A 16,026-nucleotide genomic window follows, 5' to 3' on the forward strand; every position below is an offset into this window, starting at 1 on the left:
CTTTTTACCTGCTTTTTTGCTGCTTTTTCTTCTGCGCTGTTTAATGCCAAAATGGATGTGTTCTTCTATTCAAGCAAAGTCTATGGGAATTTGGGTTTCTTGTTCACACTATGTTGTTCAAAATGCTGCCTTTTTGTGGCCGAACTTTGGTCAAAAACTCAGCTTTGCAGTGCAAAACCCAAATGGCAAAAACAATTGACATGTTGCTTCTTTGAAAAGCTGAGTTTTTGACCAAAGTTCTGCATCAAAAAGGCAGCATTTTGAACAACATAGTGTGAACAAGAAACCCAAATTTCCATAGACTTTGCTTGAATAGAAGAACACATCCATTTTGGCATTAAACAGCGCAGAAGAAAAAGCAGCAAAAAAGCAGGTAAAAAGCAACGTGCGCACATACCCTAAGGCATTGCGAGCCCAAAGAGGTTGGGTATGGTCATCATGCTAAGATCAGCCAAACATAATCCTTACAGCGACATGTGACATCTATATACCATGGAGAAGAAAGGATTTTTAGGTTATTTTTTCAATTGTAACTAAAACTCACCTTATTATTTGTTTTGCTTACATTAAAGCCTTTTAAAAAAGTAATTTGTAGATGGAATGGAGGACACAAAAGTACGGACAAATACTGCTCCCCTTAATCATGATGAGGTGCACACTCAGTGCTAGTGCATAGATAATGTATTACTTCCCTGGAGTGACCTGCGTAATAGGAATCCCTGATCTGGATGCTCTGGTCATCATTTTAAAAGTACAGTATCCATTAACAGCGTTACTGCTGAAATTGCATAGCAGTTCCGTAACGCACCACAACTCTTTATTCCTTCAAATATAAACAGTGCACAAAATAGTCATCAATTATTACGAAGGGTTAAAGACAGCATCTCAGCTTCAATATGCTTTCAAGTAGAAGGCATAAAGTGAAACACAAGCATTAAATATATCAGCAGGTTTTTGGTATGTAATCTGACAGTAGCAAGATGTAGGGAGAGAGACTGACTCCTACAATGTATCACTTAGAATCATAATTGCCTCTGCTGCAGATCTAGCAGTGCTCAGAATACTGAGCCTTGTATAACCCCTTCCACACCACTGAATGCCAGCCTTCTGTGTACACTGTTCACTGAGAGAAAACTGCTAAATCAGTGGTGAGAGCAGGCTTGGACCAGGAGGCATGAGGCCTAGTCCTCTAGTGATAATCGCCTTCTAATAAAATACTGATTTTATTGAAAGAAAAAAAAAAAAATCAATAAATACATCGCTGAAATCAGGGTCTCTGTCCCTATAACATTCTGCTCTCAGATTACACAGCAAAGACCTGCTGACAAATTCCCTTTAATCACAAACAAAATGTAAACTGAAATCCCACTATTTTATCTGAAATCTGCCCATTTTACATAATGCTTGTGTTACTCCATCCCCAGTAACAACTGATACTTACATGTATGTTTATGCTGGGTAGAAAAATGCTATTTTACACAGGGTCACTTCATTTTTAGTATTTAATGAAAAATAAAGTTGTAAGCATGTAGAGAGGGCTAATGACTATCTATTAAGGCTTATCACTGAATGTGTGCATATCAGTGTGTGTTCAGCAATATATTAGAATATGTCAGTACATTAAGGATGACATGGAGTAGGTGGCATTTAGAGCCAGTGTTTATGGCACATGGCGTGAGCTGAGGATATGAAACGGGGTCTATAGTCGAGAGAAAACTAGAGAAGAGCAGAAGGCAAGGGTCGCAGACAAGACACACAACAACCCTAACAATGGTACACCTGAGCCTACGGATTATATCCTCCTGGAACATCTTTTACACTCAGTCTCAATATAAATGTAAGCATAAACTATTATATAAACCATTTTTGGAACGTAAATCTTCATTTACAAAAATGACCAAGCATGTCTATTATCTAGTGCAGTGCATCAGTATTTCATTTTTTTTAGTAACTATAATATGAAACTAGCATCACACGTCACGGCGCTTCTCTACGGAGATACAGCACAGATGGCTTCTTCGCCTTCACTCTTCATTCCACAGTTAGCCTCAGCAAAAAGCAACCATGATCGTAGCGCCGTCTTCCTCCATTATTAGGCCAAGAACAAGCTGAGCTTTAAAGGACAAAACCCAAGCTTTTGGCTTCAAGTGAAACTCTTATCTGCCTATTTCGTCCTCCATTTAATGGATAAATGTAGCCTTCCTAAGTAAGGCTCAAGGCTTATATTTCAATATGGAGTCAGGTTTTGCCATAAAGTGAAGCTTCATTGGTCAGCACAGGATATAAGCACAGCGGCCTGGGACATGTCTTTCTTCTGTCCATCTCTTGCATGAGTAGATTTAGGACTTCTGAAGAGAAAATGACAGCCTGATTAGAATAGTTTTCAAGCATGTTCCTTGCTGTGTCATCCTAATACCCCAGTATTGTGTAACCATTGCCAAGCCATAACTTCCCTTCTTTTTTATGAGATATCAGACATTAACATGTCTAAAAATCAGACATTGGGTTGTCATTTCATGTGTCTCTAGCAACTAGTCTGACAGATTATCCAGTGCTTCAAACACAAGGCTGAACTACCAATGAACTGGTCAAAATGAAGGGGCAAAAAGAAATGGCATGACTTACTACAACACGGACGTGATAAAATGGACGTCTGAATGAGGTCTTATCAATATTTTTCTAAACACGAAGCAGCAGATTAACAAAAATCTTACCTGTGAACATTTTCCATTGCCGCTACCTCCGCCAGAGCAGCTAGGCTAAAGAAAGCAGACACAGCAGGTATGTCTTGGGTAATACTGCAGTTCTGGTCATCATCCGCTTCCCCAGAGATTGTCAGCTCTGCTCTGCAAGTTTCCTCCACGCTGCAACTACTTTGATAACTACTTGAAGGATTTTTTTCATCTGGAAATAAAATTAAAACACATACAAATAAATGTGAAAGTTACAGTTGTTACATTTCCGTTAGAAGATGATATTTTTATAGCTATCGCATTAACTATTTATTGTCTAGATTTCTTTTAACTCTTGTGGAGGTAAAAGAAATCTAATATCGCAAATCCTCTAGGTACCACACAGTTAACCTCACACACAGGGTGGACCACATCACAAATTATACTCCTATCTGGGATAATGCGAGATTGCAGGAATTTGCGTACTTGAAAGGATTTGATAATTGGAAGGCAGCTCATGTTCAATATCTTAATCAATTGCATCAGCATGATGGCACTTTCAAATAATTAGTGGATATTACAGCGGAATTCCCGATGTCGGGTCCCTGCACATTCCAAAAACTTCAAAATCAAACATGCCTATGCTGCTCAATCCAGAGTGGGTAGCACTAAGATCCAAAAAGATCAGGTTTTGAAATCTATATGTGCGATACAAGGAAGGGGGTGGGATATCTAGTCTGTACAATGACCTAACCGTCCCTGTATACACTAGCATAGATAAAGAGATCTTTAGAAAAAGTATTTCTAAAGATCTTTTACCGTATGCTAATGAGCAAGGGGACTAGTCCCCTGGGCATTAGTTTACCTTGCCAGTTGGCCCATAAGCATGTTAGTAAACCCCTGTGGGCGTGCTAACATGCTAATGAATACGCAGTCACAGGATGAAACCTGAATTTATTTGCATGACCCTGAAAACAAGGAGCAGTCAAAAGAGTGGCGGCACAGTGGTTCTCTTTGTCCAAAGAAGTTCAGGGTGCAAAAAAAAAAAAATCAGCCACTAAGGTGATGGCGTCTGTGTTCTGGGAAAAGGAGGGCGTGCTGCTAGTGGACTACCTTCAAAAGGGTTCCACCATCAATGCAAGGTATTACATTGAACTCTTGGACCAATAGAAGGCAGCTCTGAAGGCCAAAAGGTGCGGCAATCTGTCTAAAGGAATCTTGTTCCTGCAAGACAACGCCTCCGCTCACACTGCACAAGCAACCATGGCAAAACTGGGCTTCAAGCTGGTCGACCACCCACCTTATTCACCAGATCTAGCTCCCTCCGACTATCATCTGTTTCCAAACCTGAAGAATCACCTCAAGGGTACCAAATTTCACACCATTTCTAATGTCATGGCTGCTACGGATGCCTGGTTTGAGGCACAACCGAAATCCTTCTTTTTGTTAAGTGTACAGAACTTGGTATACCGATGTAAGAAGTGTGTTGACATCATTGTAGAGTATGTGGAATAAATGTAAAGTTTCATCATCCTATCTCGTTTCGTTCTCGGCAAAGCCAAAGACTTATCAGCTGCCCCTCGTATTAACCCTTCAGGTGCGTCACAGGAATTAATGCAAAGTGGAATAAAAAAAAATTACTACATTTTACCTAAAAATGTTGCTTTATCCCCAATTTATTCACGTTTGAGAAAAAAAAAAATAGCATGATAAAATGGACCCCAAAATTTGTTATCCTGATACCCCCACATGTGGTCAGAAACTGTTTGGACACACAGCAGGGCTTGGAAGGGAAGTAGCGTTATTTAAATTTTCGAACACAAATTTGGCTGAAATAGATTGCGGACACCTTGTTGCGTTTGTAGGGCCCCTAAGTTACCTACATTAGAAACCACCACAAGTGACTCCATGTTGGAAACCACACCCCTAAAAGATTTTAGCCAAGTGTAGGGTGGACATTTTGAACCCACAGGTACTTCACGGAATTTGATATTAGGTCGTCATACTGAAAATTTTAATTATTCACAAAAATGTTGCTTTAGCAATGAATTTTGCACTTTTACAAGAGGTAACACTAAAAAGTGGATCCCACAGTTTGTTGCCCACTTTCTTATGAGCACAGTGATACCCCACATGTAGTCAAAAAGTTCTGCTTGGATAAATGGGTGGGCTTGGAACAGAGAGCAATATTTGAATTGTGGAAAACAAATTTGGTTGAAATAGATTGAGTTCACCATGTCGCATTTGCAGAGCCCCTAAAAAGGTACCTAAACATTAGAAACCCCTACTAGTCACCACATTTTTGAAAATAGACCCATTTAAAAATGTATGTAGGGATGTGTTGAGCATTTTTAACCCATAGGTGCTTCACAAAACTTTTTAAAATGTGGATGTGAAAATGATTGTTACATTTTCGTCCGGTAAAATATTTTTTAACTCAAAATTTGTAAACTTGACAATGGATAATAGGAGAAAACGGATTCCATAATTTGTTACACAATTTCTCCCAAACACAGTGATACCCCATACATGGTCAAAAATAATGTTTGGGCACATGGAAGGGCTCGGAAAGCAAACAAATTTGGACAACTTGTTGCATTTGCAGAGCCTCTGAGGTGCCAAAAATGCAGAAACACCCAAATTTGACCACATTTGGCAAATTAAACCCTATAATGAATTAATCTATTGGTGTGGTGAGTATTTTTAACCCGCAAATTACACAGAATTTTAATACTTTGGGACAAGCAAAAAAGTTGGGTTTTTCAACTAAAATTTACTTTAGCCTCAAATTTTCATTCACACAAAAGGATGACAGAAGAAATAAAAAAAAAAAAAAAAAAAAAAAAAAAAATACATGACCATTTGTCATGCAATTTTTACAAATGTCGCAGAACCCCATATGTGGCTGTACACTACTATTTGAGTACACAGCGGGGTTTCAGATGGGAAGGAGCACAACTTGATATTTAGAACGCGGATTCCGATTGTGACCACCATTAGCCGAGACCCTCATGTGCCAGTTCAGTAAAATCCCCACAAGTGACCCCATATTGGAAGTGTCACTGTGGAAGGAATTAATCTAGGACTTTAGTGAGTATTTTGAACACACGTGCCTCAAAGAATTTTCTAATCAATGGACATGGAAATAATAATTTTACCACTCAAATGTTATATTTTTTTTTATTAGCTGCAAATTTATTATTTACACAAGGGTTAAAAGTTGAAAATGGATCTCACAATTTCTCCCGAAAGCTGGGATGCCCTACATGTCATCAGAAACTGTTTGGCTATACGGAAGGGCTGAGCAGGAAGGACCACTCTTTGGCTTTTAGAGCACATATTTTGCTAAAAATAGTTTGCGAACGATATGTACAGCGCCCCCAAGGTGCCAAAACAGCAAAAACACCCTCAAATTGACCCCATTGTAAAATACTACAACTGTCAAATAATTTACTTATTTACTTTTTTTTCAGGAGAATTACAAATATGAAAGTTTAGTGTCTATACCTTGTACCTCCATAAATTGTTGCATCCCCGTACATTGTGCCCGGCTTGTGCTACTGGAGACAAGCACCCCATAAATTGTTAATTGTCAAATTGGCATCATCCTGTCCACACCTAATACATTGTGCATTTGGTCTAAGTCCCATCCTGAATAATAGGCTGGGAGTTTTATATACCCTGTGGATGAGATATATTTGAGAAAGCCTTTGGCATTCAGAGACCGTCAGTTTAGGGACCTGTTCTAGAATGTCGGACCACTGGTCTTCCGTCAGGGGACCAACGTCCCGTTGCCATTTACTTTTAACAGTCAGTGGTTATGTCTCCAGATGGGCAGGTAGTAATTTTTTGTATAGTTCAGAAATAAGGCCTTTAGAGGACTCAGATGTAAGTAGCATATGTAATGTTTGATTATGTGTCACCGTCAACAAGTTTGTCCTCCTCTGTCTTTCCAGTGCGTGCCTCAGCTGTAAGTATTGATAAAAGAAGACATGCGGGAGGTGAAACTCTGTTCTCAATTGCTCAAAACTCTTAAGAATATTATTTTGTAGTACTTGTGACACTAAATGGATCCCTTTATCTTCCCATCCTCTGAGCCCCACTAATTTTTTAATTTCTGGCAAATCCGGGTTCCGCCACAGTGGCCAGAACTCCGTAGGTCCATTTATCTTCAAAAGAAACTTACCTCTGTCCCATACCCTAAATATCATAGCCAACGTGGGATATCGTGCCCCATTTATCTGCCTTTGTCCTACATCCAACTGGCAACCCGGATATTTCCATACCGATCCCTCTGTCACTATATCACCACTATTATCATACGCACCTTCTTTGCCCCAACCCCTAAGATGTTGCATCTGGGAGGAGATGCATATATATATATATATATATATATATATATATATATATATATATATATATATATATATATATATATATATATATATATATATATATATATATATATATATATATATGATGTTGTGTGTAGTTACCAAGTGTTTGTGTAGGGCGCTGTACATGTTCTGGGTGTTGTCTGGGTGTGGCGGGGGGTGAGAGCGGTGTTGTATGTGTGTTGCGTTGTTTGTGGAGCGCTGTGTGTCTGTCGCGTTGTGTGTGTGTGTGTTGCGCAGTTTGTGTGGGTGTGGTGTGTTTTGGGGGGAGGTATGTTTTGTGCAATGTGTGTGTTGTGCGGTATGTGCGTATATTTATGTATGCCGCGGTGTTTGTGTGTTGGGTGTTGTGTGTGTGCAGCGTTGTCTGTGTGTGTGGGTGTCTGTGTATGGCGGTGTTTGTGGTTCCGTGTGTGTGTGTGTGTGTGTGTGTGTGTGTGTGTGTGTGTTGGGGGGGAGGTGTGCACCTCCCATCGTGCTCCATCCCCCATGCTGCGCACCCCCCATCATGCCCCATCCCCTATGCTGCGCATTCCCCATCGTGCTCCATCCCCCATGCTGCGCACCCCCCATCGTGCTCCATCCCCCATGCTGCGCACTCCCCATCGTGCTCCATCCTCCATGCTGCGCACTCCCCATCGTGCTCCATCCTCCATGCTGCGCACTCCCCATCATGCTCCATCCCCCATGCTGCGCACCCCCCATCGTGCTACATCCCCCATGCTGCACACTCCCCATCGTGCTACATCCCCCCATGCTGCGCACTCCCCATCGTGCTACATCCCCCATGCTGCGCACTCCCCATCGTGCTACATCCCCCATGCTGCGCACTCCCCATCGTGCTACATCCACCATGCTGCGCACTCCCCATCGTGCTACATCCCCCATGCTGCGCACTCCCCATCGTGCTACATCCCCCATGCTGCGCACCCCCCATCGTGCTACATCCCCCATGCTATAATAGTTCTCCTATTATACTCAGAGAGGAGTATAATAGGAGGACTGTAATAGGAGGAGTAGTCCTGGGGGGAGAGGAGTATAATGCCGGCTCCCTGCACATGTGTACCGGGAGCCAGTGTACACTGGTAACTATGATACACATCGGGTAACCAAGGGACCTTAGTTACCCGATGTGTATAATGGTTACCAGCGTTCACGGGCTCCGTCAAGATCCCAGCATCGCAAGGTTATGTCTGGCGCTGCTGGGATCGTGACGGAGCCGGTGTAGAAGCAAGCGATATCCCAGGATGTTGTGAGTGTGTGGATGTGATGTGTGAGGTGTGTGTGAGAGGGAGTGTGATCTAATGTGTGTGTGTGTACTCACCTGGGAGTCGGAGCTCCGTGTCAGTTGGGCCAGAGCGAGCGTGCATTGCGTGAGGGGGGCGGGGCCTGCAGAGAGCCGGGGTGAGAGGCCAATCCGTGTGGGGGGGCGGGGCCATGGCGAGCCCAGCGGCCAATCAGCTTTGTGTCACCGTAAGGACACAATTTTGGAGCATGACAGACAGACAGACAGACAGACAGACAGACAGAATAAGGCAATTATATATATACTAGAAAGTGGCCCGATTCTAACACATCGGGTAGTCTAGAATGTGTATGTTTGTTAGCAGATTGAATAATCTATATATATAATTGCCCTCCACCAGCATCAGCCTCTCTCCTTCCAGCCTCCCCCAGCATCAACCCGCCGCCATCATCAGCCTCTCTCCTTCCAGCCTCCCCCAGCATCAGCCTCCCTCTCCCAGCCTTCCCCAGGATCAGCCTCTCTCCTCCCAGCCTCCGTCCTCCCAGCCTTCCCCAGCATCAGCTTTCCCCTCCCAGCCTCCCTCAGCATCAGCCTTCCCCAGCATCAGCCTCTCTCGTCCCAGCCTCAGCCTCTCTCCTTCCAGCCTCCCCCAGCATCAGCCTCTCTCCTTCCAGCCTCCCTCAGCATAAGCCTCCCCTTCCCAGCATTCCCGAGGATTAGCCTCTCTCCTCCCAGCCTCCTTCCTCCCAGCCTCCCCCTCCCAGCCTCCCTCAGCATCAGCCTTCCCCTCCCAGTCTCCCCCAGCATCAGCCTCCCCAAGCATCAGCCTCCACCAGCATCAGCCTCTTTCCTTCCAGCCTCCCCCAGCATCAGCCTCCCCAAGCATCAGCCTCCACCAGCATCAGCCTCCCTCGTCCCAGCCTCCCCCAGCATCAGCCTCCCCCTCCCAGCCTCCCCCAGCATCAGCCTCTCTCCTCCCAGCATCAGCCTCTCTCATCCCAGCATCAGCCTCTCTCCTCCCAGCATCAGCCTCTCCTCTCTGTCCCCAGCATCAGCCTCTCTCCTCCCAGCCTTCCCCAGCATCAGCCTCTGTCCTCCCAGCCTCCCCCAGCATCAGCCTCTCTTCTTCCAGCCTCCCCCAGCATCAGCCACTCTCCTTGCAGCCTCCCCCCAGCATCAGGCTCCCTCTCCCAGCCTTCCCCAGGATCAGCCTCTCTCCTCCCAGCCTCAGCCTCCGCCAGCATCAGCCTCTCTCCTTCCAACCTTCCCCCAGCATCAGCCTCCCTCTCCCAGCCTTCCCCAGGATCAGCCTCTCTCCTCCCAGCCTCCGTCCTCCCAGCCTTCCCCAGCATCAGCTTTCCCCTCCCAGCCTCCCTCAGCATCAGCCTTCCCCAGCATCAGCCTCTCTCCTCCCAGCCTCAGCCTCTCTCCTTCCAGCCTCTCCCAGCATCAGCCTCTCTCCTTCCAGCCTCCCTCAGCATCAGCCTCCGTTTCCCAGCCTTCCCCAGGATCAGCCTCTCTCCTCCCAGCCTCCTTCCTCCCAGCCTCCTTTAGCATCAGCCTTCCCCTCCCAGTCTCCCCCAGCATCAGCCTCCCCCTCCCAGCCTTCCCCAAGATCAGCCTCTCTGCTCCCAGCCTCCTCCAGCACGCCGTGCTCCTCTGCCGACACTCACACACCCGATCGCATCCACTCACACACACCCGATCGCATCCACTCACACACACCCGATCGCATCCACTCACACACACCCGATCGCATCCACTCACACACACCCGATCGCATCCACTCACACACACAGACACTGACGATATCGCACATACGCGCTCATACTCACAACATCCGGAGATACCACATGCTTCTGGCCATGTGATCCTCCGGCAGGTCCTGAAAGCTCACAGCACAGTATCGCGGCCGAGAAGCAAGCGATATCCCAGGATGTTGTGAGTGTGTGAGTGTGATGAGTGAGTGTGATGTGTGTGTGTGTGTGTGTGTGTGAGAGTGTGTACTCACCTGTGGCTCCGTGTCAGTTGGGGGAATGCGTGCGGGGTGCGGGGCCAGAGCAAGCGTGCATTGCGTGAGGGGGGCGGGGCCTGCAGAGAGCCGGGGCGAGAGGCCAATCCGTGTGGGGGGGCGGGGCCATGGCGAACCCAGCGGCCAATCAGCTTTGTGTCACCGTAAGGACATGTCACCGTGACACAATGTCACCGTGACACAATTTTGGAGCATGACAGACAGACAGACAGAATAAGGCAATTATATATATATATATATATCCAGGGCTTTCCACTGTGCAGATTCAAATGTATTGAGTTGTTCTTCCATATAATTTTATGTATGTTCGTGCTGTACTTGTAGCGGTCCTATTATGACTCAATTTTAACAGTGTGTTTTTATATTTGTTTAGTTAAAATGGATCCATTGCTACTTTTTCGCCACTTCACTCCCATTCCAGGCCTTCTTGAGGAATGAACGGAAATTTTATGGCAATCATGCCCTGTAAATGAGCTTTATACGTCTGGATTTATGAAGGAATCATGCAGCAACTGCATATTTATGTATTTGTATCGCTATGTGATTATCTATGTTTACTCTTTTGATTACTATGTGCTTTTTGCAGACGTCTGCTCCTTCTCCAGCGCGGCCCGTAGAATAACACTATGATGCGCCGCTGAATGGGCGGTTTAGTGGCAATTAGGGTCCCTTTATAATCCTCCTACTGTGCACTTATTTTACCTGTCCCCCGACGAAGCACACTAGGCGAAACACGTGTTGGGACGCCGGTCCCCACGTGTATACCTGGGTTAAATTTTGGTGATCTGCCAGCTGGGTAAGCCATCCTGCCTTGTTAGGCTATGCATTGAGACTTTTCCTATCTCCTTGCTAGCAACTTTTGCACTTGCATTTGGGCATTTAGCTGCCTATCTAGGCACTTGTGCAGATCACTTGTGAGATCTGGTATCCTTTCCTGGGTCACGTGGGGTTTCTTCCCCTTCATCACTTCTTTCTTTTTGATCATTTTCTATGTTATACCCTATGAATTTATTGAAAATAAAAATGTTTATACATTTCAATCACGTCTGTTTCTTGGGTATTTTCACACTTGGCAAATGTAAAGACTCTTTAATCTAAGATTTCAGCATTTTTTGAGTTGTTACCTATTACATGTTACCTACGGTTCATATATATATTATATATATATATATATATATATATATATATATAATATATTTGGTACCGCCAGTCCTCCAGTCTCCTTTCCCCGCTAAAGCACTTACAGTCGAATCCTAGCCTGTTGTTCTTCCAGATAAGTTCCCGGAATAATGTATTCATTTTTGCAAAAAAAATTCCCTACGTATCCACACTGGAGAGTTATGTATAAGATATAGTAATTGTGGCATCATTACCATTTTGATTAAGTTGAATCTACCGATATTTGATAGCGGCAAGCAACACCAGGTGTGTACCTTTGCTCTGAACCACTGCAACAGGGGTTCCAGATTTAGGGCCTGGAAATCCTTTGTAATTGGGCTAACAGTTACTCCCAGATACTTAACCCCTTCACGACCTTTGATGGATCTATCCGTCGTGGAACATGTGCAGTTAAGCCCCGCCCCCTGCCGCGGGCAGGGTGCGGTGATCAGTGCACATATCAGCTGTTTTCAACAGCTGACAAGTGTGCCTGCATGTTACGAGTAGAATCGCATTCCACCCGTAACATTAACCCCTTACATCTCGCTGCCAAAGTCTGGCAGCGAGATGTATATACACGCTGTGAAGATTTTCACTTACCGCCGCCCCCACCGGAAGTCACGTGAGTGAACACATGACTTTTGGTGGTTGCCATGGTAGCACAGGGTCACGTGATGACGCCTGCAGCTATGACGTTTCACTTTCGTTTTCACTCGGCCCAGAGGCCAGTGAAGCAGGAAGTGACCGTATCTGCTGTTTACAGCTGTATAGCTGTGATCAGCAGATAGATCAGAGCGATCGGATTGCTGATCGCTATAGCCCCCTAGGGGGACTAGTAAAAAAAAACCCAAAAACCTAAAAGTTCAAATCACCCCCCTTTCACCCCATTGAAAACTAAAGGGTTAAAAAATAAAAAAAAAAAAAATATACACATATTTGGTATCACTGCGTTCAATGCCCTATCAAAATATAAAATCAATTAATCTGATCAGTAAACGGCGTAGTGGCAAAAAAATTCCAAACGCCAAAATTACGTTTTTTGGTCGCAGCACGTTTTACGTAAAATGCAATAACAGGCGATCAAAACGTAGCATCTGCGCAAAAATGATACCATTAGAAACATCAGCTCGAGACGCAAAAAAAAAGCCGTCACTGAGCCATAGATCCCAAAAAATGTGAACGCTACGGGTTTCGGAAAAATGGCACAAAACGTACGCCACTTTTATTGGACAAGCTTGTGATTTTTTTTAACCCCTTAGATACAAGTAAACCTATACATGTTTGGTGTCTACAAACTCGCACCGACCTCAGGCATCATACCCACACATCAGTTTTACCATATAGTGAACACCGTGAATAAAACATCCCAAAAACTATTGTGCCATCACACTTTTTGGAATTTTTTTTGCTGTTTTCCAGTACACCATATGGTAAAACTTATGGTTTAATTTAAAAGTACAATTTGTCCTGCAAAAAACAAGCCCTCATATGGCAAGATTGACGGAAAAATAAAAAAAAAGTTACGGCTCTCGGAAGAAGGGGAGCAAAAAACAAAAACGCAAAAACGGAAAGTGCTCTGGGGCTGAAGGGGTTAAACTCTCAGACCACAGGAACCGGCATCTGCAAGTCCGAGAAATCCACCGGGAGAGGGTCTATAGGCATTAAAGCCGATTTGGACCAATTAATCCGAAGGCCAGACCTCCGCCCAAATTCTTGAATGATATCCATTGCCGGCAAAATCGAAGAATGTACCCTGTCTAAATATAAAAGTAGGTCATCTGAATATAATGATATTTTCTGCTCCACTGCTCCACACCTAAATTCCGTTATCTCCCTGGACTTCCGTATTGCAACTGCCAATGGCTCCACTGCAGTAGCAAATAGCAAGGGCGAGAGCGGGCACCCCTGTCTAGTACCTCTTCCAAGAGGAAAAGACTCAGAGACCCTGCCATTAGCCCTAACCTTCGCCAACGGTAAGTCACATAGCAGCTTCACCCAATTTATAAATCTGTGTTCAAAACCCATTTTCCGAAGTACCGCCCACAAATACCCCCATTCTAGGCTATCGAATGCCTTAGTGGCGTCCAAGGACAAAATTGCCCTTTCCCCTGGCTTCTCAGAACTATGTTGAATCCCTAAGTATAATTTTCTAAGATTCATAGATGTGGCTCTACATGGAATAAATCCTGTTTGATCATCCTGTATAATAGATGAGATGACTCGGGACATCCTATTGGCGAGCACCCTGGCCAGTAATTTAACATCTGTTGGTAGTAGAGAGATTGGGCGGTACGAGTCCGGGATCTCTAGATCTTTTAAATATTAAAACTATTAAAGCTTCCCTCATAGAAGGCGGGAGGACCCTCTGCCTTTCAGACTCTTCAAATACTTTAAGTAGTTTAGGTAGCAGTAAGGGTGCATAGGTTTTATAAAACTCGCCAGGCAGGCCATCCGTTCCCGGAGCTTTTTCATTTTGTGTCTGGCCAAGCGTTTCCTCTAATTCTTCCAACGGGATGTCTCGATCCAACAAATCCCTTTCTTCGTCGGCTAGTGTGGGGGGGGGAGAGAGCATCCAAATATTGATCGGCAACATCTAAGTTAATTAGACACACACCTGTGGATGTATTTTAATGCACACCTGAAACACACTGCTCCTTTGTGTAGCATCCTGGGAAAGTGAAAAGAAATGAGCCAAGATCTCAGGAAGGGAATTGTGGACTTGCACAAATCTGGTTCATCCTTGGATGCAATTTCCAGATACCTGAAGGTGCCTCATTCATCTGTACAATCAATTATATGTAAGTATGAACAAGATGGGAAGAGAATAAATGTGTCAATGTTTACCAATAATAATGTAAAACAGCCAAGCAATTGGTATAAACATTAGTGCGGTGACAGTTAAAATATAACTTTTATTAACTAATAATTAAAATATTTTCCACACAACATATACGGTTGTAAAACCAACCTAAAAATATGATTGGAGCAAGTGTAAAGCTACCACTATTACCAAACAGGACAAAAACGGTGAGAGAGTCCCTCACCGTGCATGAAAATATTGTAGGTGACAAGAATTAAACAGTTGTCACACCAATGTGTACACCAAGATATATTTCACATTAACCTACAGTGTTCAGAATATCACCAAAGAAGGGAATTTTGTTACTTACCGTAAATTCCTTTTCTTCTAGCTCTTATTGGGAGACCCAGACGATTGGGGTATAGCTACTGCCCTCCGGAGGCCACACAAAGCACTACACTAAAAAGTGCAAGGCCCCTCCCCTTCTGGCTATACCCCCCCGTGGTATCACGGGTTCTCCAGTTTTAGTGCCAAAGCAAGAAGGAGGAAAGCCAATAACTGGTTTAAACAAATTAACTCCGAGTAACATCGGAGAACTGAAAAACCGTTCAACATGAACAACATGTGTACCCGCAAACAACAAAAACATCCCGAAGGACAACAGGGCGGGTGCTGGGTCTCCCAATAAGAGCTAGAAGAAAAGGAATTTACGGTAAGTAACAAAATTCCCTTCTTCTTCAGCGCTCTATTGGGAGACCCAGACGATTGGGACGTCCAAAAGCTGTCCCTGGGTGGGTAAAGAAATACCTCATGTTAGGGCTGCAAAACAGCCCTCCCCTACGGGGGTGTCACTGCCGCCTGCAGGACTCTTCTACCTAAGCTGGCATCCGCCGAAGCATAGGTATGCACCTGATAATGCTTGGTGAAAGTGTGCAGACTGGACCAGGTAGCTGCCTGGTACACTTGTTGAGCCGAAGCCTGGTGTCGTAATGCCCAGGACGCACCCACGGCTCTGGTTGAGTGGGCTTTTAGCCCTGAAGGAACCGGAAGCCCCGCAGAACGGTAGGCCTCTAGAATTGGTTCTTTGATCCATCGAGCCAGGGTGGCTTTAGAAGCCTGCAACCCCTTGCGCGGACCAGCGACAAGGACAAAAAGTGCATCGGAACGGCGCATGGGCGCCGTGCGGGAAATGTAGAGTCTGAGTGCTCTCACCAGATCTAACAAACGTAAGTCCTTTTCATACCGGTGAACCGGATGAGGACAAAAAGAAGGCAAGGATATATCCTGATTAAGATGAAACGAGGATACGACCTTAAGGAGAAACTCCGGAATGGGGCGCAGCACTACCTTGTCCTGGTGGAACACCAGGAAGGGAGCCTTGGATGACAGAGCTGCCAGCTCAGACACTCGCCGAAGCGATGTGATCGCAACGAGAAACGCCACCTTCTGTGACAGGCGAGAAAGGAAACTTCCTTCAGAGGCTCGAAAGGCGGCGTCTGGAGAGCAACTAATACCCTGTTGAGATCCCATGGATCTAACGGCCGCTTGTACGGGGGTACGATATGACAGACCCCCTGTAGGAACGTGCGCACCTTAGAAAGACGTGCTAGACGCTTCTGAAAAAACACGGATAGTGCCGAGACTTCCCCCTCAAGGAAGCCGAGCGACAAGCCCTTTTCTAACCCCGATTGCAGGAAGGAAAGAAAAGTAGGCAATGCAAATGG

The 16,026-nt window shown here is 44.9% G+C and overlaps 1 protein-coding gene across 2 annotated transcripts in view; it reads right to left on the reverse strand.

The window, feature by feature from the left end:
* Positions 1-339: 339 nt before the first annotated feature.
* BBX (BBX high mobility group box domain containing) overlaps positions 340-16,026 on the reverse strand; it is a 157,877-nt gene continuing 142,190 nt past the window's right edge. For both annotated transcript variants that reach the window (XM_075336579.1, XM_075336578.1), the window contains 2 exons: positions 2,715-2,904; positions 340-2,348 (listed from right to left, as the gene is read on the reverse strand). In XM_075336579.1, coding sequence (XP_075192694.1) covers positions 2,264-2,348; positions 2,715-2,904 — 275 coding nt within the window. In that variant the 3' untranslated portion in view covers positions 340-2,263. The remainder of the gene's footprint in view (positions 2,349-2,714; positions 2,905-16,026) is intronic.

This window comes from Anomaloglossus baeobatrachus, chromosome 2 (assembly GCF_048569485.1).
Source record: "Anomaloglossus baeobatrachus isolate aAnoBae1 chromosome 2, aAnoBae1.hap1, whole genome shotgun sequence".
In the NCBI taxonomy this organism is placed as follows: Eukaryota; Metazoa; Chordata; class Amphibia; order Anura; family Aromobatidae; genus Anomaloglossus; species Anomaloglossus baeobatrachus.